The sequence below is a fragment of the Pygoscelis adeliae genome, unplaced genomic scaffold (genome assembly GCF_000699105.1).
Source record: "Pygoscelis adeliae isolate BGI_AS28 unplaced genomic scaffold, ASM69910v1 Scaffold207, whole genome shotgun sequence".
NCBI classification, from domain to species: domain Eukaryota; kingdom Metazoa; phylum Chordata; class Aves; order Sphenisciformes; family Spheniscidae; genus Pygoscelis; species Pygoscelis adeliae.
In genome coordinates, this window is record NW_008825160.1 from 779,520 (window position 1) to 796,455 (window position 16,936).

General features: G+C 48.4%; 1 protein-coding gene across 1 annotated transcript; it reads right to left on the reverse strand.

Moving 5' to 3' along the window:
- Positions 1-4,084: 4,084 nt before the first annotated feature.
- Positions 4,085-8,920, reverse strand: LOC103920832 (endonuclease domain-containing 1 protein-like). Its single transcript, XM_009328682.1, has 3 exons — positions 8,896-8,920; positions 6,896-7,213; positions 4,085-4,646 (listed from the first exon to the last, which is right to left on the reverse strand). The coding sequence occupies exons 2-3, from the start codon at positions 7,175-7,177 to the stop codon at positions 4,101-4,103; spliced, it is 828 nt and encodes a 275-aa protein (XP_009326957.1). The 5' UTR covers positions 7,178-7,213; positions 8,896-8,920; the 3' UTR covers positions 4,085-4,100.
- Between the last annotated feature and the right edge of the window lie 8,016 nt (positions 8,921-16,936).

Sequence of the window (16,936 nt, forward strand, 5' to 3'; positions counted from 1 at the left end):
AAGCCCAGTTTATGGCTGGTCTGGCAGAAGTTTTCCTCTTCGCCTTCTACTCATGTGCTACCTCTATGCAAATATGTTCAATGACCCAGTTGTTTTGATGGTGCCATTCCCCTTTTATAAGCTCTCAACAGACTTTTCTGCTGTCTCAAACCTTTAGTTCATACATGCAGGGCCCTTCTGTTTATCCCACACTGGGTTTTGCTCTAGGAGTTGCCAACTCCTTTTAGCCCTTTAAATCAAGAAAAGGCACTAAAGATCAGACAGAAGATGCTGTAGAGATGCAAAGATCCATGATTCATTGTTCCTCCATTTAACTGGCCAAGAATAACTTTTCACATGTTTGGATGAAGAATCAGGAGGGAGAATTGTTTTTCAAGTCTCCAGGCTTTCCAGCTTATTTAGTGACCTTGCAACAACAATGCATAATATGTGAAAATAGAGATGATGTTTGTTTTTCAATAAACTGAACATTCCTCTCTTCTAATATCTCCCGGCAAGATGAAGCAGTTAGGTTAATGGAAATGATTTTTTTTTTCCCTTTTTGTAGATCCACATTTAACTGGAGACAGGAAATTCCCGGTGGGACCTCCTGTGAGACTCAGGAAGGGCCCTCATGGCTTTGAGCCTCATTTCCCAGGAAAAAGCCCATCCCTGCAGGGTGAGATTAAGACACGTGCACTCCCCCCCTCGGACAACCAGCTAGAAGATCAGCTTGGTAGTGCCACAAACAGCACGTGTTTCATGCAGAACTACACACAATACATTTGCTGCCTACGTGAAAGAGACAGGCAAATCCAATAGCTTCAGTGTGTCTGACCCAGCAGATGGAGATGGCATCTCCTTGGCCCAGGAGATGGCAAAGTCCCAGTAAGATGCTCCCAGACTGCCTTCCCTATGTGGCAGCCAGAGACGCTCCTGGAGAGCTTTACAAATAAGCATATTGTATTTACTCTTGTGAAATGTTATAGCTGCTCAAAATCTGGCTGCATCAAAGGAGTTTTTCCCAGCTGCTTTCTCAAGCAAAGGCCAGACGATGCCACTCTCTTGATTTTCCCCTTTCCTTCTTTTTTGGGACAGGATGTCACAACATGTTGTTCAGTTCAAGGAGTTTGAACCATCAGTGGTTTTGGAAAAGGACTAAGCAAACGGCACGATCCAGCCCTTTGCAGTGAAGTGAGCTTAGACAGTGGCAGGGCCTTCTGCGAGCTGCATGCCCGCTCAAACAACCCCAGCGGGCAATGCGGTGAGCAGTAGGGCTAATGGGGTTTAGCTCCCAGCATCCCCTCACAGCTCCTGGGCAAAATCATTCTTCCTTTGTGTCTAAAATCCCAGCAACCCACTAGTGCCCAGAGCTCTCCCCAAAGACAGACAGACACAGAGCAAACTGCGAAATTACCTTCCCATCTCAGTGCGGCTGTATCTTCCCAGTGGACAGAGGAGCTTCCCACCCCACCGGGGGCACACGCACGATGCATGGACTGGCTATGGGCTCACCAAAGGGCTGTATCCCTATTCCCTGTTCATAGCCAGGGGCAGCAGAAACCAGAGTAAATCACATACGAAAGCTGCCTGGGAGGATGCTTCAGGAGCTGGGGACCGTGGGGCTGGCGCAGCCCTCTGCTCAGCTCCAAGCCGGGGTGCTGTGTGAAGCACCCCTGATATCTGCTGGAAGGCAGCCTCCAAGCTGATTCTTTTTTTTTTTTTTTTGGCTTCCCATGTATTTCACACGCTTGCTGTGGAGGGGAGGGCATTTCTGGGTACTGCCAGGGGAAAAGGTTCTGGGGAGAGCCCGGGGAGCTGGTGGAGGGGTGACTCACGGGGGTGGTCGGGGAGCGGGGGATTCCAGCAGAGCCTGGAAAGCGGAGGTGGCGGAGCATGGGATGGGCAGCGGCAAGGATGAGTGTGGTTTCAAGCCCCAGAAGGCATGACAAGGTGGTTGAGCGAGTCAGAAGAAGCCCCATGAGCAACCCTAGAGGTGTCTGCAGAGGTCCCTCAACCTGAAATAGCACTGATAGTTTCACCCCATCAGTGGTCTGTGTCAGCATTTGAACCTAGGAGCAAAAATCTGTCGCGGCAGGGGACCTGGGACCACAGGGGCTATCCAGCAAAGGGGGGTGTGGGTGATGTTCCTACCTTGTCCTCCTAAAAAGCAAAATATTCTCCTACCCCACTGAGCAACACAGCTGGCATAAGCAAGTGCCATTGCTGCTCTCACTGTGGCAGCTGGAGACGACAGGAGCAGAAGTCCATGATGCTACCAGGCACTGCCCAGTGGTCTGCGGTGGGATCTGGCTGCCTGCGCTCAGGTGTCCAGAGCCACTGGAGGTGCCCTTGGGGAACTTGCCCGGCCTTCTGGCTGCTGGCCCAGATGGGTGCAGGTGTCCCCAGGACCCTGCGGCAGATCAGCCACCCCCACTGGATGTCGTGCATACCTCAGGGCATCTCAAGTGGCCCAGGATGCCTCTGTTTATGCAGCTGAGCCATGCCTGGATCTCTGCTGGCTGCAGTCAGAGCTCAGACATCCAGCACACATGGAGACACCTGCATGTAGGTGCTGCACCCGAACCCCACCCCACGTTTCTGTGCAGCCTCCAGAGAGGTTTGTCCTGGGTGAACAATGAGAGCGAGTAGGCTGATGAACAAGCTCCTGAGCTGGGAAGTTCAGGCTCAAGCTGGTATCTCTGAAGCGGGACAGTTTGTATGAGCCATTTGCACCATGATCCACTTTGTTCATGCACGTTCATAGGAAAAGCAACTGGAGTCTGATGGTGACACTTTGACACTTCTGTAGGTGTTACGGTATCTTCAGATTGGATTTGGACAGCTTACCTCCTGCAAGGATGCTGTAGGTACTAGGGCATTACTAATAGTGGAAATTTCAGTGGGAAGCAACTTCTGGTTTATATATAAGGTGACCCTATGATCCAGCACTGGAGCAAATAATTTATATTGTAAACTACTCAGGAACTAAATGACATGGCATACATTGGTCTTTTACACCCGTTGAATACATTTCACAAAATCGGTTATACATAAATCTGCAGAAAAGGTTCAGAAGCAGAGCAGAGAATGAAATTATCCAACCAGTGTATCACAGAAATTTATCTTTGACTGATCAAAGCCTGCTGTGTATCTGATCCGAGCCTGGCTGTCTGATACCTCAGCTCCTGCCCTCAAGGTGCATGGTCCAAAAGCAAGCAAACAAAAACCTGCTAGTAAATTTACATAAGCACGGTCTTCGTGTAAATTGAGGGATAGGGAGCCTGGTGATTAATGTAGGTTATTTCCTTCCTTCTCCTTGTCTTACCTATCTACAGACTTCAAGGGAGCTGGGATGTTCCTCCTATGCTTAGTTGTCTTCCTTGTTTCCACCTTCCTCTCTCCCTTTATCCTTTGCTGTGGTCATTGGCTGTGTTGGGCAGAACGTATTTGTAGGATAAACCTTACAGACTCTCAGCGGTCCTTGGGCTCTTTGCTTTCCTTGTCCCAGGATGAATCACAGAATCATTGAACCGTTGAGATTGGGAGGGACCTCTTGAGATCCTCTAGTCTAGACCCCTGCTCAAGCAGGGTCAGCTAGAGCAGTTTGTCCAGGACTGTGTGCCGTTGGGTTTGGAGTATGTCCAGAGATGGAGACTCCACAACCTCCCTGGGCAACCTGAGCCACCCTAGACCCACACCCTTCCTGAGGAGGTGAGGGACAAGTCAGCAGCACATTATCAGTGATATCTAACGAGGAGAGGAAAGAACTACGATCTGCATATGGGCATGGAGAAAAAGGGCAAAAAAGCAAAGCCCCTCTAGCTTCAGTGACAAGCTCTGATTTCCTCGCCCATGGACTGTTATCCAACCTGCCCCTCCAGAGTGGCCAGCGCAAAGACTCCTCCCTGAGAGCTCCCTCCAAGGGTAGGCAGCAAAGCAAACCAGCTGGAGGCTCTGCTGACCTCTTTCTCCCTTTTATCAGAGGAGAAGGTGCTCTGAGAGACAGAGCTGGAAAACCGCTAGAGAAGGAAGCAGGACGGACGCTGCACAGGACATGTGACGATGCTGCTAGTGGCCAAGGCTCCCCAGCCTTTTACACCCGGGATGTGAAGTGGGGCTTATTCCCGGGGACAGCTGCTGTGAAACAGAGAAACCTGGTCCCTCCTGTAGAGCTGGGTCAACACGTCCTCCAGCTCCCCCAGCGTGAGGAGCTGGACCTTGTTCTTGTCGTTCTCAGCAATGACCGCCCAAGCCTTCCTGTGGTTGGTGTCCACCTCACAGCAGGCACTCGACCAGATGTGGCTGGGTTTATTAACCCTTCCCTTGGCGATATAGTTGTTCCCAGGCACGGCGCCCACAATGACGTAGGTGGTGTTACAGCCCTGCGTCCTCCTGGTCATCGTTTGCTGCTCGTAGTTTTTCCAGGCGCCGGTGTTGAGTTTCTCATCCTGGGGCACTATGTTGGTGAGGGTGAAGGTAGCTGTCCTGCTGGTGGAGTTGGGGTGATGGCCGCTGGGGTTCAAATGGCCGCGGTTCAAACCCGTCAGGTTCTTGTAGTCTTGGAGCGTAGCCTGGCTCTTGCTGAGTTGCTCTAAGCTGACGTTGAAATAATTTAAGAGGGTCCACTCTCTTTCCATAGTTTTGGGATAAGTTGGACCCATCAGCTTGACAGGTAAAGAAGAGGAAAAGGTGTTAGTATTGGGGATGGGAGTAATGGAGCAGGTTTCCCTGGAGCAGAAGTCTCTGAGTGCCGAGCACCCATTTTTTGTCATCTCAGAGTATGAAAACACATGAATCGGAGAGAAATCATAAAGCTGCCCGTCCCCAGTGAACACAAAAGATTAAAAAAAAAAAAAAAAAGCTCAGAATTTGACTGCTCTCGATTTGACTTGTGACCTTTGAAATCCAGCCTGCAGCCTGCGATGGGAGTGTGGGTGGATGCATGAGACAATGAGCATTTTCCACTCCCAGGTCTGAAAGGTGACTTTGGTGAGACATGTCTGTCACATCTGGTTCCCTTTCCTCCCCTCTCCACATCCCACATCTGCCCCCGGCTCTTCCCAGTTCCTCCCACCCCCACTAATCACATCCAACCTTCATCACCTGCATCTAATCACCCTATCATCAGCCCTGGCCTTTGCTCCGTCCAGCCCCATTTCCACAAGAGCTCTCTCAGTCGCTAGGAAAGGTTTTCATGCCTTTTTTTAATCCAATCTGTGAACACCCTAGTGTATTACAAGCTTAGGGAAAACAAGCATACAGATGTACTCTTTGAAGGTTGGGTGTCTTAGGGAGTCCTTGAAGGTGGACAGGATGGGAAGAGGATGACCAGAAGAGCCATGGAGCCCACAGGACTACCAGAAGGAGATGAGGAGGACTCAGACCCTTCTGCTCTTCTCCTGCTTTGCCCCTCACTCGGGAAGAAGTACGTGTGGTTGCTGCAGCTGTATCGCACTCCTGAAACACCAGTGTTTGCCTCCTCTAACCCCGTACACAGGGAGATGTGTTGGGAAACCGATCCTAGAGGTGAGGCTTCCCTGGGAGGGCTATAGTTCATTGCGAGGATGAAGCTTTTTGCTCAGTAAGCAAAAATACCTTAATGCAAGTGGGATCTGCTACTGCAGTGCTAATAACGTGTCTCAGAGCTGATCTGTGCCAGGGAGCTCAGATGTGTTCCTTCTGCAGCACCACTGAAAATAAGTTAGAAATGCTCAGCCTCTTAAAGGAGCTCATAATCCCCAAAGAGACCTGGGGAACCTAAATACTGCAAAAAGACCTCTGAAGAAAGTTAGCAAAATCACAGATTTCGCAGATGGCCTGGGTCCATGGTCCAGGGGGAAAAGAGAGAAGTTTTTATCCCTTCTAAATATGGAGGCTGCAGTGGTGCAACACCAAATTAGTTGCTTGACTTCCTATGAGTAATCAGTGCAAATGCTTTTTTTCGTAACTATAACATCTTTCTTTTCATATTTAGGGAAGCATATTTAGCCTTCCTCGGGAACAGGGCATACGGCTTTCTTCTGTGTCTCATTTTCACCTCAATTCCCTACTGCTAATATGTCCCTAGCAATGACCTGAATTTCCTCTTCTTCTGTTCCGTAATTTGCTGGGGCTTTTTTACTGAAGGTCTGAAGTTCGTCAGAAGGATGTTTGGGAGGCCTCTGTAGTTTGCAGAGATCTGTGTGTCTGTTGGATCCTTCTGAACCGAGCCTGCGGCAATGGTGGTAAGAGGCACCTGCAGGTGGATGGAGATCATGCACTTCTGACTTGACTGGCACTGATCCTACTCACTTTTCACTGCCTGAAATATCACTCGATAAATTTACCGTGTTAATCCAACCCTCTCATCGCTGAGTGCCTGTACCTGGAATTTTTCACTGGGTCATCTCACCCGATTCTGAGTTTCTCTGCGCTTCTCACGCCACTTACAAAGCCAAATTGACTCTTAACTGGGAGCGAATAAGCTACGTCAGGGATGCAAAACATCTCAGGGTGAAGTGGAGATCAGAGCCCAGCACAGTTGGTCCCTCAAATTTAGCTGCTGTTGGATGTCTTTTCCCCATCGTTTGGTCCCCCACCACAGCATGGGACAGGGGAGGGGTAATTTGGTTTAATGTAATGTACATTAATGTAATTTAATGTAACGTAATATAATTTGACTTAATGTTCCTGTAAGGTCAATGCGGAAAAATGGGCACTTTTAGGATATGACTCATCTCATCCTCCTGCTGATGTCTCAAACGCATCAGAGGAATCGTGTGGTGAAGGTGTTTGAAGTTAGATGAGACGAATCCCATCCAGTGGGTCCATTTGCATGTGTGTGGGGGTGGGAGGAAAAAGAAGTTTTTGGTTATATGCTGCAGTTCATCTTTTAATGACTGGAGGGTGACGCGCTGTAAGAGAGGACACTCACCTGGGGCTCAACCAGCCATGTTTTAGGTCTCTTGCCAGGTCCAGGCTGGTAGAGGTAAGCAGAGTATACGGGAATACGCCTGTCCCTGTCGTACAAGGTAGCAAAGTAATACTGGTTCTTGTAACGCTGGCAGATCCAGGCTGGGTTCTCCGGCTCCAGGGCTTCATTTGGGGGGGTTTCCCGGAAGAAAAACTGAGGGCATGAACTTTCAAAGGATGTCACCACCTCACTGCGTCCCAGCCAGAGGCAGCTCGCCGAGACCTGCAGCAGCAGCAACAGCATCGCAGGGAGGATTTAAAGTGAAGGGCTCTTGCTCACCTGCAGGGCAAATGCAGAGAGACGCTCAACTTGGAGAAGGCTTATCGTGGCCTGGAGTCATTTTTGTGCTTGTGGGACAGGGCTGTCAGAGGAGGGGACTGTGAGAGACCAAGGAGGGAACAACTTCTGTCCTCCTGGATATGGAAAAATCAACAGGGGAATAAGGGTGAAATCTAAAATAGGTTTTAGGTGCCTAGAGGAGGCAGCAGTGGGAGAATTTAGCCCGTCTGGGGAGGGATCCAAACCCACCCCACGTCTAACCAGCTCACACAGCAAAGTTTTCTTGGAACTGAGGCACGGTGTTGGGACAAGGCCACCTTCTCCAACCTACCTGTGCTGGGCAAGAGCACAGCTTTTGCATTGGCACTGGAGAAAAAAGCCTGAAGCAACCCAGGGACCGGGAGCCCCTATTTCAGAATACCATCTCGCTCCCTTCTGCTCCGAGGACCTTCCCACGGCAGAGGACCTGCAGCTGGGCACATACTCTGCTCAGCCACCTGCAACGTTGAGCTGGGCTTTAGTGCCCTGAGGGATTTGGAAGGGAAATAACAGTGATGCTGCGCTTCCTACATGTCTCTGGTCCCATCCAAGTTCACACAGACGCACAGCTCTTCCATAACTCCTCTGTGCTCGCAGCAGGATTAATGTCCCCTAAAGTTAGGTCAGATGTTTAAACCAAAGCGGTCCAGCTTGAGATCCTGGCTCTGACAGCTGACATTGGGAAATGTGTGTCCTGCCGCTCAGCTTGCATTTTCAGGGTGTCAAACCCCAGACAGTGAACTTACAGAAAGAGAGGAGGCCAAGCAGATGGTAGCAGCAAGCACGAGGGATGACGTCTCTATATCATTGGCACCCTGGCTGCTGCTGTAGCAATGCAGACATTGAGGGGCAGCTCTTCCCATGGTTGCACTGGATTCCTGCCTATCCACACCTTTAGCTTTGCTGATTGTTTTTCCTGTGCAGTAAAAGGCGCTGGTGCAGGAATTTCTATTTCTTGAACAGAAACAGCTCCTATTTTGTCTTTCTCAGGTTTTGACATGGTTTTCAGCAGTCAGCAAGATCTTTCTTTTTGGAGAAAACTGCTGAAAAATTCCCTGTGATGCTGGCATCTATCTTATTTCAGATGCACCGCAGGCTTTGGGATAGCAGTGATATTTCCATTTTCATTGCTAGACATTTGACGGAGTTGTTTTAAAATAATCAGCATTTTAAATAAGGCAGGCAGGACAAGCAGCTAAAAGGATTCATGGGAGAGAAAGCTGTCATGGCCTCTAAAACACAAAACCCACGTTTGGTTGGGGAAATGTCTGAGCTGAGGACTGCTGAAGGCTTGGGAAGTCACCTTGCACATTTGCCCTTTTCTTATTCTTTTCCCTGACTCTCATGTATTAATTTCCATTGGATTCAGGATATTGAGCTAGAGATGCCCTTGCTCTGACCCAAGACATCTGGCCCGTTACCTTTTTACTAGCGCTGGATCAGGAACGTGGTGACCAACAAGCAGAAAACGGAGAAGAGTGAACCACAAGAAGTGACTTATTACAATACTCTCCAGAGCACGACAGTATCTGCCCCAGCTCAGGCAGAAAAGTTACTGAACAGTTCTTCTTTTGCACCACCCCCTCCACAAGCTTAAAATGTATCTAACTAACTTAATTTCAGATATATAGAAACCAACCTACCGTGTGAAAGAGCGGCACATAAATATTTTTATTCACAGGACTCTCCTCGCAGCCCCAAAGTGGTAGAGGACTTTCAGATGCCTCTGTTACAGTCTGAAACCGGCTGTGACCGTAGTGCGGTTTATATATGATTGCCAGGAAGGCAGAGTTGTTAGATTTCTCAAACAGGGTTTAGACTAAGTTTGTCCAGGGGTGGAGCCAGGACCTGTGTTTTTCCAGAGGTCTTTTGCAAGGTCACGGGTGGAGTTATGGTACTCAATAAGCTCCCCCCGCCCCGCCTTATTCAACAGTTTGATGTGAATTTTCCAGGTTACTTGGCAACTGAAACTTAATTATGCAAGGTGTTTTATGGCATTTCTGATAACCTTGAATCAAGTCTTCCCTACAGCTGTGAGCCAAACTCTGTCAGTGGGCCAAAATAAGACCTTCAATCTACCCTTTCCCAATGTTGCACATGAAAGAGGGTACAAACCCAAGTCCCATCTGCTTGGTGCATGCTGTAATCGACAGGCAGCAATTGATAAGTGATGTTGTCAGATCAGGTGTAAAGGAGTGCCTGGCTGCACTAGCCACCCTCAGATCAGGAGGGGAGTCTGCACCCAGCATCTTCAGTGCATCTTGCACAACCTTTGTCAGACTCCTGCGCTGCAGGCAGGGGCATTCAGATACAACCCAATGCCTGGTGTTGGCTCTAAGCTAGCCAAGACCTTGCTGGAGCCTACGGAATAATTCATCCTCAAAGAGGTGTCCAAGACAGGCAGGAGAAATTGCAATCATCAAGATGAATAATTAAAAAAAAAAAAGACAGAATCTGTTTTCCTACAATTAGACATCTCAGTTCACCATCGGGCATCTCCTCGTGCATCTGTTCCCAAGGCTTCCCGTGCTGATCGTTCCTCCGAAGCATCCTTGGCCAGGTTCAACATTTGGCTGGGGCAGGAACACTGCCACCACTTCAGAGCGTCCCACCAGGTTTTGGTGACTTTACCAGATGGGTGACACATTGCCAGCGCTGCTGAGGGCTTCAGATCTAATGGGATCTGGGAGATCAGCTTCAGGGAGTGCCAGTTCATAGTGGAGTAGTTTATTCCCTTTGGGAATAGCATTCCTTCTTTGAGGTTTTGATCCGAGCATCACCAAAAGTGAATTTTTTCCTGGAGCCCACCCGATTTTATTATTTTTCAAAGACCAGGGATTAGCTCATGTGGCGACAATTTGCAAGCTTCTTCCAGTCTCTTCTGCCTCCAAGTCTCTCTCCCGTATTCTCCAGATCTTTACTTTTTTATGCTTGAGTTTCTTTCCCAAGTAGTTCCTTCTGTCCTTGCCCTCCCTAATATAAAATGTTACAGAGGTGCAAAATAGAGTGCATCCATAAACTCCCGTTTTCTCCTTGGAGGGGGGGATGTTAGAGCTCAGCAACAGCAGCCCACCCTTTGTCTGACGTGTTTACTCTGAAGCTAAGGAAACACTTTAAATATTGCAGTCAATGGAGAGAAAGGAGCAAGAGCTTACCTTGAAGCGGAGTCTCAGAACAAGCAGCTGAACCTTGCTCCACTCTTCTCCCTGGAGGAAGTCATCTGATCCCTCAAGAGTCCCACTGCAAAATATATCTGGTCCTAAATCTGCCCCTTTTCATGAAAAGGGAAACTCACAGAAAAGAGAGGATTTCTATTATTATTCAGGGGAGATTTGTCACGCCTGCCCAGAAATGGGGCGACAATTGCTATTTGCTATTTCCTCAGGATTTCTCCCAAGTTTGCTGACTCGCAGCGTCACGTGTCAGAAGCAGATAACTGTGTCTGGTCATTTCCCTTCCCATTTCCTCATTCCCCATGGGGCGCTGCCGCTGCTGTCGCGGCACCTACACGCATTTCTGTTCCCGGCAGACCATCTCTGGTGGCATCAGACCAGCTGGCCTGTCTCTGAGTACACACAGATGTTCATAGTCTTCATAGTCTGCTCTTCTCCAGCCTCTCAGAATATAATCAATATGGTCAGGCTACATATTTTCCCTTGCCTGATTGCAGAGGCTTATTAATGCCCTCCTACAGATCCTGGGGGCACACCTCAGTCTCTGCTTGCTGCTTTACAGCCACTGCTGAGCCCGCATTCAAATAGGATCCCAACCTGCCCAGAAAGGAGGCTTGGAGACAGGATTTCTCCCCTTAGGGGTTCTGTACTGGTTTTGACCGGGGTAGAGTTAATTTTCTTCACAGTAGCTAGTATGGGGCTGGGTTTTGGATTTGTGCTGGAAACAGTGTTGATAACACAGGGATGTTTTCGTAACTGCTGAGCAGTGCTGACACACAGTCAAGGCCTTGTCTGCTTCTCACCCCACCCCACCAGCGAGCAGGCTGGGGGGCACAAGAAGTCGTGAGGGGACACAGCCGGGACAGCTGACCCCAACTGACCAAAGGGATATCCCACACCATATGACGTCATGCTCAGCACGTAAAGCTGGGGGAAGAAGAAGGAAGGGGGGGGACGTTTGGAGTGATTTTTTTTGCCTTCCCAAGTCACCGGCCGATGGGAAGCAGTGAATGAATTCCTTGTTTTGCTTCGCTTGCGTGTGTGGCTTTTGCTTTACCTGTTAAACTGTCTTTCTCTCAACCCATGTGTTTTCTCACTTTTACCCTTCTTATTCTCTCCCCCATCCCACTGTGGGGGGAGTGAGCGAGTGGCTGGGGGGGGCTCAGTTGCCAGCTGGGGTTAAACCATGACAGGTGGATAAAAGGGATTTGGGGGGATGGATACAGAGATCAAGGTTTGGTAGGCTGCGCTCTCTCAACCTCAGAGGGCAGATGGAATGAGAAGCGTTGGCTCCTATCGTCTCTCTAAGGACAGCTGGAGGAAAGATGCTGGTTTCCTACATTATTAGTAGGGTGGAAATGGGACTAAAGATTGTTAATGTTTATGACCAAGAATCATCAGAAATGGGTATGACGAAAGTCAGGGACTCTAAGAAGGGTCCCTTGTCCTGAGCTGCACATTGGAGCAGAGTTTAAAGGGGTCTGGCAATATTTTGTACATATGTTGATTAAAAGCTGCAGCGAGCATGACTATTTTATCTTGAATTTTTCATTTCTGTACAGACCCCTAGTCCCCAAGCCACATGTTGTGTGTCTTTTACCTTATATATCTCTGAACCCCGAGGGTTCAGTTTCTCTGATCTAGCAAATGCTCCCTCCTGTAGCCCAGTAAAAGCATCAATGGGAAGCCGTTCCTTGCACTGGATTTCACTCCCTGAGCTCTGCCCTTGCCCTCTGGGTCTGATCCTGCTACATTTTGTCAGTGCAAGAGCTTGGCCATTGAAAGCACGTCTCGAGGTATTGGAGCAATGGGATTCTGCAACTCTAGTTTAAAACGGCATTTGATGGACATTTCTGAAAAAGAATGGCAAGGTGCTGAGCCTGATGTCCAGGCAATCCTTGTTGGTCCTCTGCTTTTAACACGGTGAAGTATCAGGTTATGGTTGGAGTGCTGCCGCTCACAAAAAGTCGTTATATACTGAGAAAGGAAGAGGACAGGCAAGTCAACACCGAGTTTCTTCTTTCTTCAAAAAGGACTTAAAATATCCACAGTGCAAGAGCAAGCAGCCAAAGCAGATAACAGCTTAGGCAATACAATCAAGACCCAGCTGTGATATCAAAAATGCATTGGAAACAGAGTTCAAGTTTTCAAAAGGCCTGATGGTGAAATCCCACTCAGAGCAATTTGCAGCAAGCCAGTCTTGGATAACAAAAAGTTTTTCCATGTAACTGGCATCAACAAAAGCTAACCTGGGTTAACTCTCACAGTGAACCAGTGAAACTGTTTAAAATCCTTATGTGGGCACTCTTCTTTTGGAAGTGGAGAAAATGAGTCCAGTTTAGTTGTGAAAGAACGAGCAGTGGGAATGAAACCAAACTCTTCCACCTGTCTACAGTTTTAATTAATCTGGGCAAACCTTCCTGAGCGTATCCAAAAAATGTACTGTGTCTAAAATATAGATAACAGTCCAGGAATACTGTAACAATGAGTTGGTTGTTATAACCAGAAATAACCAGAAGCAGCCATGAACGTCTCGTCCTACTCCTGAGGTCTATGAGGTCATGCTTTTGCATTTCACTGATTTTTATAAAAATTGTGTTCTGATGCTTAATAACTGGCACTATTCTGCCTTTCATGTCAGTGTAGGCAGTGCCTACGTGTTGTCCAGAGCTGTGCACTTTCTGGATGGAGAGGTGATGCGAGTGATGTTGAATGAGCTCTCCTGCAGGCCAGCTCCCATGTGGTCTGTCCTGTAAGACAAACCTCCATTTCTTCAACTTGTAAAGGTCAGAGATGGAAAAATCCTATTGGATCCTCCAGTCTTCTCCCCGTTGGGAGCCCAGAGATTCATAGATGAAGCACTTCCAATAATTTTTCCATGTCATGGTTGAAAAGAAACAGGACTTGCAGCACTTCTCTAGCAAAAGTGTATTGAAGTCCGGATCTGGCTTCTCCACAAGGATGTTCTCCTGGTATCTACCTCAGTTTTCTTTCTATCAGATGCTAAAGACAGCAGTCCAACCTCCTGCTCAAAGCAGGGCAAGCTATGAGGTAGCTGTCCAAATGCAGGGAAATGCAAATACCTCTTGTGAGTGCAGTGTAGGAAAAAGGGGATTTTTGAACCAGCAGCGTCAGAGGAGGGCACTATTTCTACTGCAGAAAAAGAGGTGCCACCAAAGCCTTCTCTTGAGTCTTCGGTCCCCGTGGAAGAAGCAAATGAATAGTTAAAGAGATGCTAAGTAGATTGAGCAGTGCAAGTCTTCGGGAAGGAGTAAATCACAGCAGCAGAAGCCAAATGGGCATGAGAAAACGAAACGTAAGGAAGAGAAATGTTGCTTGGACGTGTGAATCGAGGACATGTATGCTGTTCTGTTCTCCTTAGAAGGCAGCAAAGATCCTGGTATCCCATGGCCACAGGCAGGACGTGAAGATGTCCAGGTGCTGGACGTGCCGCCCTCATTGACCTGTGTGTCACCCCTGGTTTTGGGAAGTAGTCTGCTGATGTGAACGAGGACAGAGAGGGAGTGTAGACACCTCAAGGCCAGCGCACTCTTTTGCAACAACCAGGATGCTGAGACACACACGTCTCACCCCACCGCTATGCCAACTATGCTCACCCTTGCCAGGTGTCCGAACGAGCATGAGCTTCAAGTGATGGTTAAAAAACTGACCCGGATCAGACCACAGATTTGAGGTGCCCAGAAGAGGCAGCACCTGCTTCTTCTGTCCCTCCCCCGTGTCCCAGAAGTGGTCTCAAAGCAGCTCTGCCGTGCAGCTCTCCGTTAAGGAACATGGCCCATCTCCCATGCGAACAACACAACCCTTGTCCAGGGCCATGTAAAAAGTAATCACATTTATGGAGAAAATGCGGGGAAAAGGTAAGGATGTAAAAGATTTACTAGGTTGCCTAATCCCTCCAAGGAGAGCGGGTGTATATTATCCGTTTTAAACTATTTACCTTGAGCTATTCATCTACACCACATGCCAAATGCTGGCTTATGGCAATCCTTGCATTTTGGAGACAAATGTGTTCAATCCATCCTTTCCCCATAAGGACCAACAGTGTTTTTAATATAGCACAGTTCAGCTGAAAAAGTTGGCACGTGATTTGGGTAACTTGAGTTATATTGACTCCGGCAGACTGAGTGCCACGGTCCCTGTGCGTGCAGAGCAGGTAACACTGAGGTGACAGTGGGGTCTCCTCCTTGTCACCGATGAAGCATCACCCTGCTACAAACACTCACCAGCCGAGAGCTCTCGGGTTGCCTGTGGTTACTTTCACTCTTTCAGTTTCGTTCAGCTTTGGAGACCAAAAATCAGTCCGTTATTTTCACTTTCTCATTCTCATGCAGCAGCACGGAGTCCGCTGGGGAGGATTAGGCGATAACCGAAACCCCTCGGTCACAGATGCGCGCCAGTACTTCTGTGGGTTGCGTGTTGATGGATGAAGAGACGGCAGCAAGGAAAAAGCAGGATATTTATTTGCCTGGGAGCAGAGGTAAAATGTGGACAGCAAAAGCAGTGATGTAATATTGGTGTAGAAGGAAAATAAGAGCACTGTGTTTGTACCTATGACACATGGAAATCTTAAAATAATCTTATATAAAAATCTCACAAAGGAAGAAATGATAAGAGATGCCCGTCCCCAAAATCTCTATGTATGGGATTCATTCATCCTAACTCAGGCATTTGAAAAAAAGATTTCCAAACCTGCCCTTTGGAGAGAAAAAGGTGTCTCCAGGGAAGAGTTTGTGTTAGCCCAAATTAAGCAAATGTAAAATGTAAAACTGTAAAATAGTTCAAATCAAAGTGTTTATTTCTGTGTTGAGTATAAGGGCAGTCAAAGCTGATAGCTCTGTCACAGATGTCTGACTTTTCGATACTTAAAAGCCTCGTGCAATAAATCCACCCCCTCTCTTGGTGACACTGGTTTTGGGGTGTATCTGGAAAAGCATTGCAGGCCAAGTCACACCATCACTGGGGTCACGTCTCCAGGTTTCGAAGCAGCTCTTTCCCACGTACCCAGGAAGAAGCTCGGTTCTTGCACTGTGGTATGAAAATCAGCAGAGAACTTCTGCGTCTTAACACCTTTTGTGGACTAGAAGTGGTTGCAGATGCAGTCGAGGTTATGTCAGACAGATGGGTTTCCCCACGGAAAAAAAATTGTTTGCTTGAAGTTCAAGAAACTCAACCCCATGACTCAGGGTGGGGAGGGCTGGCTTCGTGCTGATTTTATGGTGCTGCACTAAAAAAGGCAAGTGTTGAATCGATGGGGAAATCCTGCCAGTGAGGTCAGGGCTGGGTGGTCAGGGATGGAGGAGGCGTACACTTGCGAGAGGAAAAGGAGGGACCACGCACATTCGGGTCAGTAAGCACGGATCGCTCCTGACTAGATCTTCCTAGCAATGCCTCCTCACACGGCCTGGGTCATGAAAGATTAGCACCAAAGGGGAGGTCTAGACAGACCTGGGATCTGTCCTTTTGTATTTTCTAGGGCTCGTGAGACCCCTTTCTTCCATCCCTCCAGTTTGCTTCTCCCTCAAAGGGCTCCCTCGTTCGACTTCGCAGCACGGCGGCTTCGCTGCTGTACCCGAAAGTCAACCCCAGCCTTCAGCACAGCCTGTCAAGGTGATTCGGTGAGCAAATGCACTTGCCCTGCAAGCTTGGAGCGCTTCCCATTCCCCCTCCTCCAGGCTTTGCTCACCTTTATGGGTAGCGGGTCGCTCACCTCCAGCAAGGTGCAAACTTTATCTGGAGAAAAGCAGCAGCACCAAGCTGACGCGCTGCTCCAGTTGACTGCTGGTCTCCTTGACAGCAGGGCAAATCAAAGGGTAGTAGATTGGACTGGAAAGTATCTCACACCCTGCAGTTGTTCCTTGGGTAAAATGGAAGTCCCAAGACATTAAAGCAACTCTGGAGCCTGAATTTGTGGGATTTCCTTCCTTCCACCGTGCAGTGATAAAAGCACACTTCTTCATAAGCTACAGCAACACTCACAACTGTGCTTTGATTTCATGAACAGGCTGGTCTGTACGGAAACTAATCCATGCTGTGGTTTCATACAGATACATTTTTAAGAAGATGAAATATCTTTACTTGTTAATACAACCTATTTATTAAGCCTCCATTGATTTCTCTTCCTGGAAGACGTTTGTATATTAGGGCCAGGATTTCACCATGTATGTGGACTCCCAAATCCTGTTGAGACTTGGCTGGTTTGAAGCCGCTCTGAGATATGCTACCAAGGTGGTCTGAGGCACGGAGCGCACATCTTCGGAAAATAGGTTGAAGGATTCAGGCTTGTTGAGCCTGGCAAAGGGGAGGCTGAAGGGCAGCCCAATAGCTGCCTACAGCTACTTGGAAGGGCAAAGATAACGAAGTCAAGCTCTTTGTGGTAGAGCCAGGCACTACAACAAAGGGCAGCAGCCACAGACTGTGTCTTGGGAGGCGCAGGTTGGACAGCAGGATAAAAATTGTCTCTAGGCGGGTAGTACAGCGCTGCGACAGGTTG